This window comes from Aotus nancymaae, unplaced genomic scaffold (genome assembly GCF_030222135.1).
Source record: "Aotus nancymaae isolate 86718 unplaced genomic scaffold, 86718_ANA_hifiasm-v0.15.2.pri h1tg000059l, whole genome shotgun sequence".
In the NCBI taxonomy this organism is placed as follows: Eukaryota; Metazoa; Chordata; class Mammalia; order Primates; family Aotidae; genus Aotus; species Aotus nancymaae.
This window is the reverse complement of record NW_026988473.1, coordinates 59193554-59208192: the sequence shown is the minus strand read 5'-3', so window position 1 is coordinate 59208192 and position 14639 is coordinate 59193554. Positions and strand designations below refer to the sequence as shown.

Here is a 14639-nt window from a genome sequence, read left to right as displayed (position 1 = left end):
TTTCTATTCTATTCTATTCCATTCCATTCCATTTTTAAAAAATCTTTTAAGTTGGTTATTTATTTATTTATTTTTGAGATGGAGTCTTGCTCTGTCACCCAGGCTGGAGTGCAGTGGCACAATCTCAGCTCACTGTAACCTCTGCCTCCCTGGTTCAAGGGATTCTTCTGTCTCAGCCTCCCAAGTAGCTGGGATTATAGGTGCGTACCACCATGCCAGGCTAATTTTTGTATTTTTAGTAGAGATGGGATTTCACAATGTAGGCTGGACTGGTCTTGAACTCCTGACCTCAAGTGATCTGCCCACCTCGGCCTCCTAGAGTGCTAGGATTACAGCCGTGAGCCACTACACCCAGCCATAAGTTGGTTTTATTGTCAACTGGTATGTGACCCCTTGTTTGGAAAACATTACTCTACAGACCCTCTTCTGCCCAGGCCTCCTGGACCATATGACATACTTGATGTGTGACACACATAGGCATAGATGATTGGCCCAGGTGTGGAACATGTGACCAACGTTGACCAATCAAATTTCTCTCCTGGGAGTTTGGAAGTGGGCCATTCAGCCAGTTAACAGTGGGAAGCTGAGTGAGAAGCAGAGTGGAAACAGTGTCAGAGTGACAGTCACATCCAAGCCGAAAGGATGGAGGAGCAGAAAAGCCCTGAGTAAGCAGAGAGAGCTGGTCCACAGAGGCAATGGGGCAGCTGCCCAGAAGGCAGTGCAACCGGGGGAGAGGTGCAGAGAGCGCGACTGCCTGAGATTCAGATGGCTTCCCAGGTCCTGGCGTCAGCCCCCATGCATCCTGCCTGCTTCCCGTGAGAGTTTTGCCGCCTTATAACAGACTCCCCTTTTCCTTGAGCTACTTTGGGCCGTGGGGTCGGGTGCGGTGGGGGCTGGTTCTGTTCCTTGTCTCCACTGAGCCTTAATCAGCTGGAACACTGCTGGTATTTCTCTTATGGGCACCCAGCTGTGACTCTGTGAATCAGGCCCTGGGGCATAGATGGGGCTGGGGGTGAGGCAGACCCTGCCTCCAGCATCCTGGAAATTTGGCTTTGACCAGTCTTGGACGTGTGCGCTTGCTCTTCAGAGTGGACAGGCAGAGCCATCTGTGTGACGCTGCATAGGTGGGGGTCCCGGGAAACGAAACATCCCCACAGGAGCCTCTTTTCTGATCGTGTTAAGATCAGGAAGCCAGAGGAGTTTTATCGCAGAGGGCTTGGCAGTGTGATGGAGTGGAAGGACATGGGCTCTGGAGACAGGCAGACCACGCTTCACCTCAGTGAGCCTCAGTGTCCTCATCTCTGAAATGGGATTGCCATAAGGATTGGCAGTGGTCTAGGAAAAACACAGTCATGTCTAAGGCATGGCGTGTTCTCAGGGAATGCGGCAGCTGCTGCTGTGGTTTGAGGAAGCCATCAGAGTCCCACTTCCTGGAGGAGGTGGCCCTGGTGCTGATGAGGTTAGCAGCAGGTCATTCCCCACTGCTGGCCACGCTTCCTACCCTGGCCACCCTCACTCTGCCCCTTGCCCCCTCCTCTCCTCGTTTCCCCTCTTTATTGTTGTATCTGATGTTGATAAAAACACCCGGTTTAGGAAAACAGCCGGGTTGGATATGAAGCACCCAGCTTCTGGAGGTGGGCAGATAGAATTGGGTCTGAATCCTGACCGAGCCCCTGGCTTGCTGTGTGTTCTTGGGCAAATTGCTGTGCCTCTCTGAGCCTTGAGTTAATTACCTGTAAAATGAGCATGATAATAAGTGCTGTTATGAGAAATTATTAGCTACTCAGCAAAGTTCTGTCTTCCCTCCCTCCCTTCTTGAAGCTGCCCCTCCCAGCCTGACCAGGGTGTCCTGCTCCTCCCAGCAGCCCCTGGAATGGCTCTCTGTGACTCAGTTGTTTGCAGCCTCAGGCACTTGGGCTCAGACCCTGGGCTCCCGAGGCTTCTGGAAGCTGGTGGGGTCCCTGTGGCCCGTGACGCTTCTCTGGTCTTCTCTGCAGGTCCAGCCCCAGTGTGGGAGCTGCTGCTTCAAACTGTGTGATCTGTATTTTTTCTCACTTTAGCAATTATCACACCACAGCTGACTGTGTCATTTTCATACTCTGAACACTAATAAATATTTATGAGGAGGAAGCTGGGCGTGGTGGCTCATGCCTATATTCCCAGCACTTTGGAGGCTGGAGGATGGGTGGATCACTTGAGGTCAGGAGTTTGAGACCAGCCTGGCCAGCATGGTGAAAACCCGTCTTTACTAAAAATACAGAAATTAGCTGGGCCTGGTGGTGCATGCGTGTAATCCTAGTTACTGGGGAGGCTGAGGCATGAGAATTGCTTGGGCCCTGGGAGGTGGAGGTTGCAGTGAGCCAAGATCATGCCACTGCACTCCAGCCTGGGCAATAGAGTGAGACTCTGTCTCAAAAAAATAAAATTATAAAATAAATAAATATTTATGAGGAGGAAAAAAGTCCTGGACTCCCAGGGGAGGTGGGGGCGGGATGTGCCAGGCTTCTTCGCAAGCCGTGCTCACACCCACCAGTGGTCCCTGCAGGCCCAGAAGTGAGAAGTGGGGGTGGGCAGGGCCAGGGCTGTGAAGGCAGTGCAGAGTCACCACCCACTTGCCTTTTCTTCTGGAAGAAGGCAGGAGTGGCTGTCTCTGTGCAGTGGCAGGCCTCACTGTCCTGCCCACCCTGGTGCCTGCTGGACCCCATGCTCCTGAGGGAGGACTGGACGTCAAGAAGCCCTCTCAGCCTCATGTGTACCTGCCCATCCCTCTGTCCATGACTGTTTTAGCCTCTCTTATTCCATCTTTTATTTTAACCCGTCCAGGGCCTGTGTCCCAATCCCCCCTGCTCTTCCCCAAACCCCTCTCTTATCTCTGGGTCTCTGTCTCCATCTTTCAATTTTCTCCTCTCCCTCCCAACAATTACTTTCAGGGGTCCTAGAGCTAGCTGCTAGGGGCTAGGGAAGGGGGTCTCAGCCTCCAAGACACAGCTCAGGGGAGAGGGCAGGAGGAGAAATGGAAGGCAAGTGAGCTCCACTTTTTGGGAGTCATGGACTACATCTCAACCTGACTCCTTGTCCAGCGCTCTGCAGGGACTGTGGCATATTCTCCGCCTTTCCTGGGCTTCAGTTTCTGCTAAGTAAGGCAGCTGATTCCTTCACTCATTCATTCATTCACCTGTTCAACTAATATTTATTGAGTGTTTGCTGCCTGCCATTCATCTTTTGTATTTGTTTGTTTTTGTTTTGAGACGGAGTCTCGCTCTGTTGCCTAGGCTGGAGTGCAGTGGCAGATCTTGGCTCACTGCAACCTCTGTCTCCTGGTTTCAAGCAATTCTCCTGTCTCAGCCTCCCAGGTAGCTGGGATTACAGGTGCCCAACACCACGCCCAGCTAATTTTTGCATTTTTAGTGGAGACAGTGTTTCACCACATTAGCCAGGCTGGTCTCGAACTCCTAACCTCAGGTGATCCACCTGCCTTGGCCTTCCAAAGTGCTGGGATTACAGGCGTGAGCTACCGTGCCCGGCCCCATCATTTATTAAACAATGATTGCAGTGCCATTCTGGATGCTTGTATTAGATGCATCTGTGGATAAGAGAGACAAAGATCCCTGCCCTCATGGAGTGAGATGTTAGCAGAGTGGACACACAATAAACAAGTAAAATATATACAGGTTAGAAAGTGGTAAGTGTTGGCTGGACGTGGTGGCTCACACTTGTAATCTCAGCACTTTGGGAGGTTGAGGTGGTCAGATGGCTTGAGTCCAGGAGTTTGAGACCAGCCTGAACAATATGGTGAAACCCCATCTCTACCAAAAAAAAAAAAAAAAGTACACAAAAAATAAAAATTAGCCTGGGGTGATGGCATTGTGCCTGTGGTCCCAGCGACTTGAGAGGCTAATGAGGGAGGATTGCTTGAGCCTGGGAAGCAGAGGTTGTAGCAGTGAGCTGAGATTGCACCACTGCACTCCAGCCTGGGTGACAGAGTGAAACTTTTCTCAAGAAATAAAGTGATGAGTGCTATGGAAAAAGAAGAAATAGGGCAAGAGAGGGACGTCAGGCCCTGCGGGCACAGTGGGGTTGAGGATGCCGTCTCAGGGAGAGCGTCCCAGAAGAGAACTGTCCCCAAACTGGGAATCGCCCTGGTGTGCTTGAGGACCAGCCAGGGGCAGATGTGACTGGAGATGGGCGAGGGAGAGTAGGAGGTGACACCGGGAAGTGAGGGTAGATCACACTGACCTTATGGCATGCCAGGCTTTTCCTCGCTTGAACTCAGAAAACTTGCATTTGGAGACTCCCTCAGTCTGCCCTGCAAAGACCTGACTGCAAAGGGGCCGTTGCATCGCCCAGGAGAGCTGAATGGCTATCGTGGGGGCTTACCAGTGGAGATGGTAAGCGTGGATTATGTGGGCACTGTTCAGATCTCAAGCTTGCATAGTGCCTGTCAGTCACTCCGGCCCTGGTCCCTGGTCCTGCCTCAAGGTGGCCCGCAGGAGCTTGCCCCTGGGCAGGATACACGAACCCTGGCCTGACCTCTCTTTCTCTCCACAGAGTGTTCAAGAAGGCCAGTCCGAATGGAAAGGTGAGTCTGTTACAGCTGTGCCCAGCACCTCCCTGACCTCACACTCTGGTCATTTTCTCTTGGGATAGCAGAGGAAATGGCATGTCCTCCGCTCTGTGGGAGGGGGCAGGTGCTACTCACCGTGTTAGGGGTGACACAGCTCTGTCTTTTGGAGTTGTCAGTTGAAGGAGGAGGGACATACTCAGGAAACTTTTTGTCTGAGTGGGGAAGTACATCTCCCCCGAGCTCTGGTGTGGGGAGAGATGGCCTGTTGGCCTGTTGTAGAGAGACTTCACTGAGGGTGTGACCGTGGAGGACAAGCCAATCAGTAAGTGCCGAGGGCCGTGGGAGAGTGAATCCCCTGCTGAGAGGACCCTGGCATCACCTCCTTATCCGGGGCAGCTCCCAGGGCCTGTCTCCCTTTCTTTCTCCCTGCAGGTGCAGACACCATCCTGCCTCCCCCTCAGTTCAGCAGGTAGATATTACTGACATCATTCCACACCAGGCCTGGGCTGAGCCCGGCGGGGACAGGGGTAGGGTGGACTGAGATGAATGAGGCACAGCCTGTGCCTCTCACAGCCAGATGGCAGAGGCAGACACAGAAACCCATCATTTCAGCGTGAAGTGGCAGGCGGGAGATACAGGGCCATCGAGGTTGCAGGACCCAGCCTGGTGGGCAGCGGCAGCCTCTAGGAGGGGTGCATTTCCAGGAAAGGCAAGGTGAAAATGGCATTGTAGGCAGGACATAAAAGCATAGGGACTGTGAGAATCTTAAGCAGCTGAGCTCAGAGTGCCGAGAGGGAGGCTGAGGCTGAGAGGCTGCAGGGCTGGTCACGGGAACCCTGTGGCTGGGCTTATGAGCTGGCCTGGGTTGGCAAATAGCACCACATGTGCTTCCACATCTCTCTCCTGTGCCCATAGCAGATACCATCAGCCACCATCACCCTTTCCTGCTGCACCAGGGTTTCATCTTCGATTCTTTCTCAGTCCGGAGCCCCAGACAGCATCCCAGCTCCTCCCCGCACTGGTAGATCAGAGTTGGCACTTAGAACAAAACCCATTTGTCAGCCTTACTTGTGGGCGCTGAGGAATGATTAATGGGTTTCAGGCAGGAGTAGCATGGTTAGATTTGAATTTTAGGGCTGGGCGTGGTGGCTCACACCTATAATCTCAGCACTTTGGGAGGCCGAGGTGGTTGGATCACTTGAGGTCAGGAGTTTGAGACCAGCCTGGCCAACGTGCTGAAACCCTGTCTCTACTTAAAATACAAAAATTAGCCAGGCGTGGTGGCATGCACCTGTAGTTACAGCTTCTTGGGAAGCTGAGGTGTGAGGATCACTTGAACCTAGGAGTCAGAGGTTATAGTGTGCCAAGATTGCGCCACTGCATTCCAGCCTGGGTGACAGAGTGAGACTCCGTATCAGAAAAAAGAAAAAAAAGCCAGGCATGGTGGCTCATGCCTGTAATTCCAGCACTTTGGGAGGCCAAGGCAGGCGGATCACCTGACGTCAGGAGTTCGAGACTCATCTGACCGATATGACGAAACCTCATGTCTACTAAAAATACAAAAATTGGCCGGGTGCGGTGGCTCACGTCTGTAATCCTAGCACTTTGGGAGGCCGAGGTGGGTGGATCATCTGAGGCCAGGAGTTCAAGACCAGCCTGGCCATCATGGTGAAACCCCATCTTAAAAAAAAAAAAATTAAAAATTAAAAAATTAAAAAATTACCCAGGCATGGTGGCATGCGCCTGTAATTCCAGCTACTCGGGAGGCTGGGACAGGAGAATCGCTTAAACCTGCAGGGTGGAGGTTGCAGTGAGCCAAGATCACGCCATCACACCCCAGCCTGGGCAACAAGAGCAAAACTGTCTCAAAAAAATTTGCATTTTAGAATGACTAGTCTAGCTAAGGAGGAGAGTAGGCTCTCAGCAAGTGAGCAGCAAAAGGCTGGTGTAGTCCCGGCAAGAATGGTTGTGGGGATGGAGAGGGATGGACTTGAGAAGTATGATGGAGGTCGAGTCACAAGGATCGAAGACTTGTTGAGGAGCAGGACACATCAGGGTGGCGCTCTGGATCGGGCTTTGAGCTTCTGGAATTCTCTCTCGGGGGTTTTTTCCCTGCAGGCTGGCTACTGAGCGGGTCATGAGCTCCCTGATCCCTCAGTGCCTCAGAAGGCAAGTCCTCGTGCACAGAACTGCTAATTGTGGGAGGCGGTGCATTTGTTAATCAGCTAGAGGTCACCTTTCCACAATGTGTATCTATTTTAAAGCATTGTGTTGTGCATGATAAATATCATTTTAAAATATTAATTTTAAAAAAAAAGAAAAGTCCTCATATCAGTGGATCCCTGCCTGGCTGCATGGGAGGAGGAGCACCTGGGGAATGCAGCGCTGCCCGCGTTCAGAGCCCCTGAGCGCTCCGTGCTCCCACCTGCCTGGGGCTCTCGCCCTCTAAGGTGCCCGCACTCCTGCTCAGCCGTCTTCTCTGCTGCTGCTGCTCCACCCGCAGTGGTGCTTGGCATGAAGATCTCTCTGGGTCTGAGCGTCCTCATCTGTAAAACAGGAACAATAATCACTCCCTCACAGGGTTTTGGGAGGAAGAGGTGCTTTCACCATTTTATATGGGTTTGTGAATCTTGGTATTAGGGCTGGGGTGAAGGCCCAAGTCCAGTTAGGATTTTGATAAAGGTTAGGGATGGGTCTAGAGTTTCAGAGGCAACTCACAGGGTTTCCTCCAGGGCAGGGTCCTGTGTCCTCCGGACCTGCAGCTGCTAACGCCCCCTATGCCTCTCCTCCCCAGCTCACTGTCTACCTGGGAAAGCGGGACTTTGTGGACCACATCGACCTCGTGGACCCTGTGGGTGAGTCCCCGGAGGGTGGGAGGAGGGCTGGGGGAAGGTGGGGCTGGCCCAGCCTCCCAGGAATAGCTCTCAACTCTCCAGAGGGGCCTGGTGGGACGAATGGGGGTGAATGGCTTCCTGCTTCAGGCAGCATTTACTGAGCAGCTACTTTCCCACTCAAGTGAGGACTGCAAGAAGAGACTGTGGGAAGGACTGAGGTGACAATCAGGGAAGGCATCCTGATGATGGTAAGAAGGGTGGGTGTGATGACAACAGATGACGCCACTTACTGTAAGGCGTGTCATGTAGCAGACAGTGGGAGTGGCTATGATGACTATCCCTGCTTTACAGAAAAGGAGAATGAGACACAGAGAGGCTCGGTGACTTACTCCAGGTCACACAGCTAGTAGATAGAGTAGCCCGATTCAAACCTGGCAGTCTGCAAAACCTTTTGTTCTGCTTCCTTGTGATGGCAAAGGGTGGGAGGCAGAGGGAGAATCCTTCTTAGGACTTGTGAAACGGGGGCTCCTCACTTACATGGGGTTTCTGCTGGAAGCCAGGCTGGCTGAAGGTACCTTCCAAGGTCTTGTTCAAGTTCAGGGTTTTGCAGTCTCTGCATGCTTCACATTTTGGATTGGATAGTTCTTTGTTGGAGTGGCCTGTCCTGTGTGTTATGGGACAGATACTCACATCCCTGGACTCAACTCATTCAATGCCCAGAGTACCTCATGCTCCAGTTATGACAACTAAAAATGTCTTTAGACTGGGTGTGGTGGCTTACGCCTGTAATCCCAGCATTTTGGGAGGCCAAGGCAGGAGGATCACGTGAGGTCAGGAGTTCAAGACCAGCCTTGCTAACATGGTGAATCCCCATCTCTACTAAAAATACAAAAATTAGCTGGGCATGATGGCAGGCACCTGTAATCCCAGCTACTTGGGAGGCTGAGGTTGGAGACTTGCTTGAATCTGGGAGGTGGAGGTTGCAGTGAGCTGAGATTGTACCACTGCACTCCAGCCTGGGCAACAGAGTAAGACTCCATCTCAAAAAAAAAAAAAGTCTTTAGACATTACCAAAATGTCTCCTTTGGGGACAAAATTACCCTGATTAAGAATCACTGCTGTCATTGGAAGAGGCTTGGTCTCATGGCCTCTTCTCATGCCTGTTTGTGGAGGGAAGCCTAGAATTACCCCTGTTTTACAATTGGGCATGGTGAGGTCCAAAGAGGTTCAATGATTTTTTAAAGATGAGCCAACCAGCTGGGCATGGTGGCTCATGCCTGTAATCCTAGCACTTTGGGAGGCTGAGGCAGGTGGATCACCCGAGGTCAGGACGAGACCAGCCTGGCCAACATGGTAAAATCCCATCTCTACTAAAAAAAAAATACAAAAAAAAAAAAATTAGCCGAGCATGGTGGCATGTGCCTGTATTCCCTGTTACTGGGCTGGCTGTGGCATGAGAATCGCTTGAACCTGGGAGGTGGAGTTGCAGTGAGCTGAGATCATGCCGCTGCACTCTAGTCTGGGTGACAGAGCAAGACTCCATCTAAAAAAAAAATAGCATATCAAAGTGAGGCCTAGTGTGGCCTCTCCCATCATGTCCCTGTGGGCTGTCCTGGGACCAGGGCAGGAGTGATTTGTGTGGTTCCTGAGCCAAGGGAGCGAGCCCGGCAGAGGGCTTCAGCTCACCAGGAGGAAGATTTGGGGACACTGGGCTCCTGGGGCAGGGGGCTGTCAGCAGAGCCCTTCATGGCCTGGAGCAGAACACCCCCACTTCTCCTCTCCAGCCGTGCCTGGGATACTGTTTGGTGTCTTCTGAAGCTCAGTGTCCCTCTGCCATTGGCATCTTCTCCCTGAGCTGGCCCCTCAGAGGCTGGGAGCTGGCATCTGGTGTTCGCCTGGGCCTGCTTCATGTCATTTCTGGTGGGCCCACTGAGGCCAGGGTTGTCCATGCCCATTGGCCTACTAAGGACAGCAGCAGAGGTGGCCCAGAGGCTGGGAGAGGGATGGGGGCAGGAAACCAGCCTCCAACACACGCAGGCACCCTGAGAGCTGTTCAGCAGGTGTTCACAGAGCACCCACTCAGTGCCAGGCCCTGCGTGAGCCCTGGGATCCCAGAGAGCTCTGGGGCACTGTGCGTTGCTGATCAGGGACTCACAGTGAGAGATGCTCCTCCCATAGTGACCCTGCCGTTTGGCCTGATCTGATCACATCCTCCCTATGCTTCCCGGTTCCCCACCAAACTTGCATGCAAGTCCAAGCCCACTGGCCTGGCCAGCGGGACTCTGGTGATCCAGCCTGGCCCTCCTCTTCCACCAGCCTCCAGAATCTGCTCTCCCAGGCCTCAGAGCCACTATGTTTCCCACTGCCTGCCTTGGCCTCCCTCTCCATCATATTATCAATGATGCTCTCTTGTCCTTTGAGGCCTTGCTCCAGCCTCCCTCCCCCAGGGAGCCTTCTGTGACACCCACCGATAGGTTGAGTGCCCTTTTGGGGGCTCCCTCTCCACTGGTTTTCTTCTGAGCCCCTGGTGCCCAGTGAAGGATGTGGCACAGAGGACACTTCACCATAAAAGCAAGGGAGATGCATGGCAGGCCCTGGGGACAGGCTGGGCACTCCCCTGACCAGCTGTCCCTTGCGCCTCGCCAGGGCTGGGACTGGACTGGGACCTCTCCAGGCACTGACTTCCAGGTACCTCTGAGATTTCTAAGAGGTCAGCTGGGAGGAGCATGGAGTGGGAGTGACAATGGGTTAGAGGGTAGAGGAGGAGAGAGAGGAAAGAAAGGTTTGGCCAGAGATAGACAGGGGATGTCAACAAGGGAGTGACCCTGAGCCAGTGTTCCTGGCCTCCTGGGGTGCTGAGCAGAGATGTCCTTTATGTTCAACTGGACTCTGCCCCCGAGGACTGGCCTCAGGGCACTCAGGCACCTTCCACAACCTGCAGAGTGCTCTGGAGTGCCCAGCACTGTCTAAGCATTGTACACATGTGTACATTCACACATGCACCCGTTCAGCCCTCACGGGAGCCCCATGAGGGAGGCACTGCAGATCACAACCCCGATCCACACGTGCCAAGCCCAAGAAGCTCTGAAAACCTAACATTGCTTCCAAATTTAATGCAGACTTCATTTATTGGCAAACCTGACCCAAACTGATGTGAGGCTATTTATGCCTTATTTCACCTCTTGGTCAGAATATTTGTGTTTTCCTATGGAGGCACGAATGGCTTTAATAATAGGGTGCAGATCTTGCAGAGGTCATCACAGAATATATAGAACATGTACCATTTTGCCTATTTTATTTTATTTTGAGACAGAGTCTCGCTCTGTTGCCCAGGCTGGGGTGGAATGGCATAATCTCAACTCACAGCAGCCTTCGCCTCCCAGGTTCAAGTGATTCTCTTGTCTCAGCCTCCCCAGTAGCTGGGACTGCAGGCACCCACCACCACACCCGGCTAATTTTTGTATTTCTAGTATAGACGAGGTTTCACCATGTTGGCCAGGCTGGTCTTGAACTCTTGGCTTCAAGTGATTCACTCACCTCAGTCTCCCAAAGTGTTGGGATTATGGGCATGAACCACCATGCCCAGCCCATTTTGCCTCTCTGTACTTCACAATTACTGAATTCCAAAGTGTACCTGGTTCTAGGAGTTTCGGACCTGTGTTATTATTCTTCCTAACAGATGAAGAAACAGAAATGTTAACTAACCTGCTTGAAGTCACCAGCTGGGTCCAGAAGGCCGGCCTGGGATGGGGGAAGGGTGGGGCATGGTGGAAGTAGGCAGTGTCACCTGCCGGGTGCCGGCCTTTTCATTTTCCTCAGGATGGCTTTAGATGGACAGATGGTTGCATCTGGGCTTGGGCTGGTGTTTGGGGTGCAGGGGTTTGGGAGGCCAGGTTAGGGGAAGCTGCTCACTCTCTGTCCTTTCCCCAGATGGTGTGGTCCTGGTGGATCCTGAGTATCTGAAAGAGAGGAGAGGTAGGCTGTGGCCCCACCCCTAGCCTGCCAAGGGCCTCCTCTTCCCCCCGGACCTCTAGCATAGGGTCTCCCTGCCCATCCCTACTGGTTCCCCTGAAAGCCCCAACAAATACCCACGCAGATGCCCTTGCCTTCCCCAGCCTGGGCCGGTCCTCCCCCGGTCTACTTGGGGAGAAGGTTTCTCCATGCCCTGAGCACTTTTACATCAATATGTCATGACTATGACAGGGCTGGGGGTGCCAGCAGGGCAGGAGCAGGGTCTCCTTTAACAAAACAGAACACTGATATTGGAGCAGTATCAATGCACATCCAAGGTCAGCAGGAAGACAGGAGTGGGGGACTGGGCTGTGACAAGATCCTTGCCTTCCAGACACCACCCAGCACTTGCCCTGCCCCCACCACTCCCTGATCCTCCTTCCCCAGGTTCCCCTACCCTCACCCCAGGCCTGCCAGACTACTTCAGCCACCCCCAAGCCTGTCCGACCATTTCCATACCCCTCCACACAAGCCCTGGGGAGAGGTGGGAGGGGAAGGACAGAGCTGGCTCAGCAGGCAGCCCCTCCTCCTCCCAGGGGCCGGGCCGTGGCATCCCTCCAGGTGCTCAGTACCGGCCCCTCCTGGTGGAGACAGTACAGCCATCCCCACAGAGCTTGGGACAGGCCTGCGGTCCTCAGTGGGGCGGGTCTCCGGGCTGCAGTGGGCACTCTTCCGGGCTCGCCTGCCGCTCTCCCCGGCCCCTCCTCAGTGCTCCCTGCTCCCCACAGTCTATGTGACGCTGACCTGCGCCTTCCGCTATGGCCGGGAGGACCTGGATGTCCTGGGCCTAACCTTTCGCAAGGACCTGTTTGTGGCCAACGTGCAGTCCTTTCCGCCGGCCCCTGAGGACAAGAAGCCCCTGACACGGCTCCAGGAGCGCCTCATCAAGAAGCTGGGCGAGCACGCCTACCCTTTCACCTTTGAGGTCAGGGACTGCCATCCCTGGGGCCCCATTCCAGAAGCGCCGCCTCTGGGAAGCCCTCTGGGGTGGGCACAAGGGGTGGTGAGGGTCAGCTGCTCCCTGCCACCCGGTTTCCCAACGGATGCTGGGACCTGGGGCACTGACACCTGTGTTACCTGGTAAGTGTCTGTTCTTCAGCCCCTGCCGAGGGTGTCACCCATACCTCTGGGCTACTCCTCAGAGCCTTCTGAGGCCAGGTCATTGGTGGGAGAAAGGGGGGGCAAAGGGACTTCAGAGAAAGAAGGAGCCCTTTCTGGCCCCTGAGTCACTGCAAGGTGTCTCCCGCTCAGGTCAGCTCCCCACTTGTCTGGTCACCCAGCTCGCAAGCGAGGGATGGCAAGCAAGTGATCTTTCTGCCCCACCGCCTTTCAAATCAGAGACTTTGAGACACTGGATTTCAAAATCTCATGTTTCTGGCCAGGCACGGTGGCTCATGCCTGTAATCCCATCACTTTGGGAGCCCAAGGCGGGCTGGATCATGAGGTCAGGAGATTAAGACCATCCTGGCCAACGTGATGAAACCCCATCTCTACTAAAAATACAAAAATTAGCTGGGTATGGTGGTGTATGCCTGTAATCCCGCTACTCGGGAGGCTGAGGCACAAGAATCGCTTGAACCCAGGAGGTGGAGGTTGCAGTGAGCTGAGAGCATGCCACTGCACTCCAGCCTGGCAACAGAGCGAGACTCTGTCTTAAAAAAAAAAAAATCTCATGTTTCTTAGATTCTCTGATTCTGAGATTCAGTGCAGTCCCTTCCTTAGCTCCCTATGGCTGCTGGCTGCTGAAACAAATTGCCACAAGTTTGGTGGCAATTAAAATAACACAGATGTATATGCTTACATCTCTGGAGGTCAGAAGTCCCAAAATAGGTCTCAGTGGGCTGCCGTGGAGGCATGGCAGGGCTGGCTTCTCTGGAGGCCCTCGGGAAGCGTCCACCTTTTCCAGCTTCGCTTTCCTCGGCTCACGGCGCCTTCCTCCATGGTCAAAGCCAGCAGTGGCCGGTTGAGTCTTGCACATCCCTTCACTCTGGTGCGGACACTTCTGCCTCCTGCTTCCACTTCTAAGGACCCTCTTGATTCTATCGGGCCCACCAGAACCATCCAGGATACTATCCCCATCTCAAGGCCTTAATCAGATCTGCAAAGTCACTTTTGTCATTAAGGTCCCAGGTTTTGGAGGGTCAGGGTGTGGACATCTTTGGGGGACCATTATTCTGCCTACCACAGTAGATATCATAGACAGATCTATTTAAACTATTGCTGTGAGGACTGGGCTGAGCCAAACCCTTTAGATAACGAAAACTCAGACACTTGGGCATGGCTTGGCATGGTCTGATGGGGTAGACGTGGCCTGTTCCGAGGGTCCCCAGGTCTGATGGTGTATGGGAGTGTCTGGGGTGCAAGACATGAGAAAGGACAGTGGTGGATGTGACAGGTGGCTCATTCTGTCTTCCTCTTGACAGATCCCTCCAAACCTTCCATGCTCTGTGACATTGCAGCCAGGGCCCGAAGACACGGGGAAGGTAGGTCACCCCAAGGGGACCATCTCTCTGGCTCCAGGACTCTCATGTCCCCAGGTCCCTGGCTTTCTCCCTGGGAGGTGCTGGACACACAGTACCCCTCTCCCTGTTGAAGAGTCTTTGTGTCTTGGCTAGGCTGGTCCCACCTTGGACAACCAGTCTCTTTTCAGACAGGGCAGCAGGTATGGGATCAGCCTCACTCTCCCATCCAGTGGTGGGTCCAGAGGCCCTCCTGAGTCACCCTTGCTGGTCGTGGTGTGGGCTGCAACAGGACCAAAGTGTTCTGAGGACCTACACCTGGCCTCATGTAACCCCTGGCAACCTTGATTCAAGGCGCGATCATCCCCACTTCACAGATGGGGAAACTGAGGCTTGGAGAGAAGTGACACTACTAATGTCCCAGGCTCTGGACCTTTGAGCCCAGCTTCCTCATCTGCAAAGTGGAGATCACAGCATGTGCCTCCTTGTCTTGTCAGAGGGATACTGGAGCAAGTCACCCAGGGCTAGGTCTGCACACAGAAGTAGGTGCACCCAGTCTGCTCAGGTGCCTGTTGCTATTTCTGAGCAGCTGCCTGGATGAGGATGGCCACCCAGACTAAGGCAGGAGCCCAAAGAGCAGAGCCGCATTAGGGTGGTTTGGGATGTCCCATGTCAGATGCAGGAGGCAGCACAGCTCTGGGGCTAAGCACAAGGGCATTTCCCAGCTTCTTCCAGACCTAGGAGGGCTGGGCTGTGGGAGCTTGGTGTTCC

General features: G+C 53.7%; 1 protein-coding gene across 7 annotated transcripts in view; it reads left to right on the top strand.

The window, feature by feature from the left end:
• The window catches only part of ARRB1 (arrestin beta 1), a 96756-nt gene that overhangs the window by 60845 nt on the left and 21272 nt on the right, over positions 1 to 14639 (top strand). For all 7 annotated transcript variants that reach the window (XM_012469652.3, XM_012469654.2, XM_064365298.1 and 4 more), the window contains exons 2-6: positions 4549 to 4579; positions 7359 to 7419; positions 11329 to 11373; positions 12138 to 12334; positions 13833 to 13892. In XM_012469652.3, coding sequence (XP_012325075.1) covers positions 4549 to 4579; positions 7359 to 7419; positions 11329 to 11373; positions 12138 to 12334; positions 13833 to 13892 — 394 coding nt within the window. The remainder of the gene's footprint in view (positions 1 to 4548; positions 4580 to 7358; positions 7420 to 11328; positions 11374 to 12137; positions 12335 to 13832; positions 13893 to 14639) is intronic.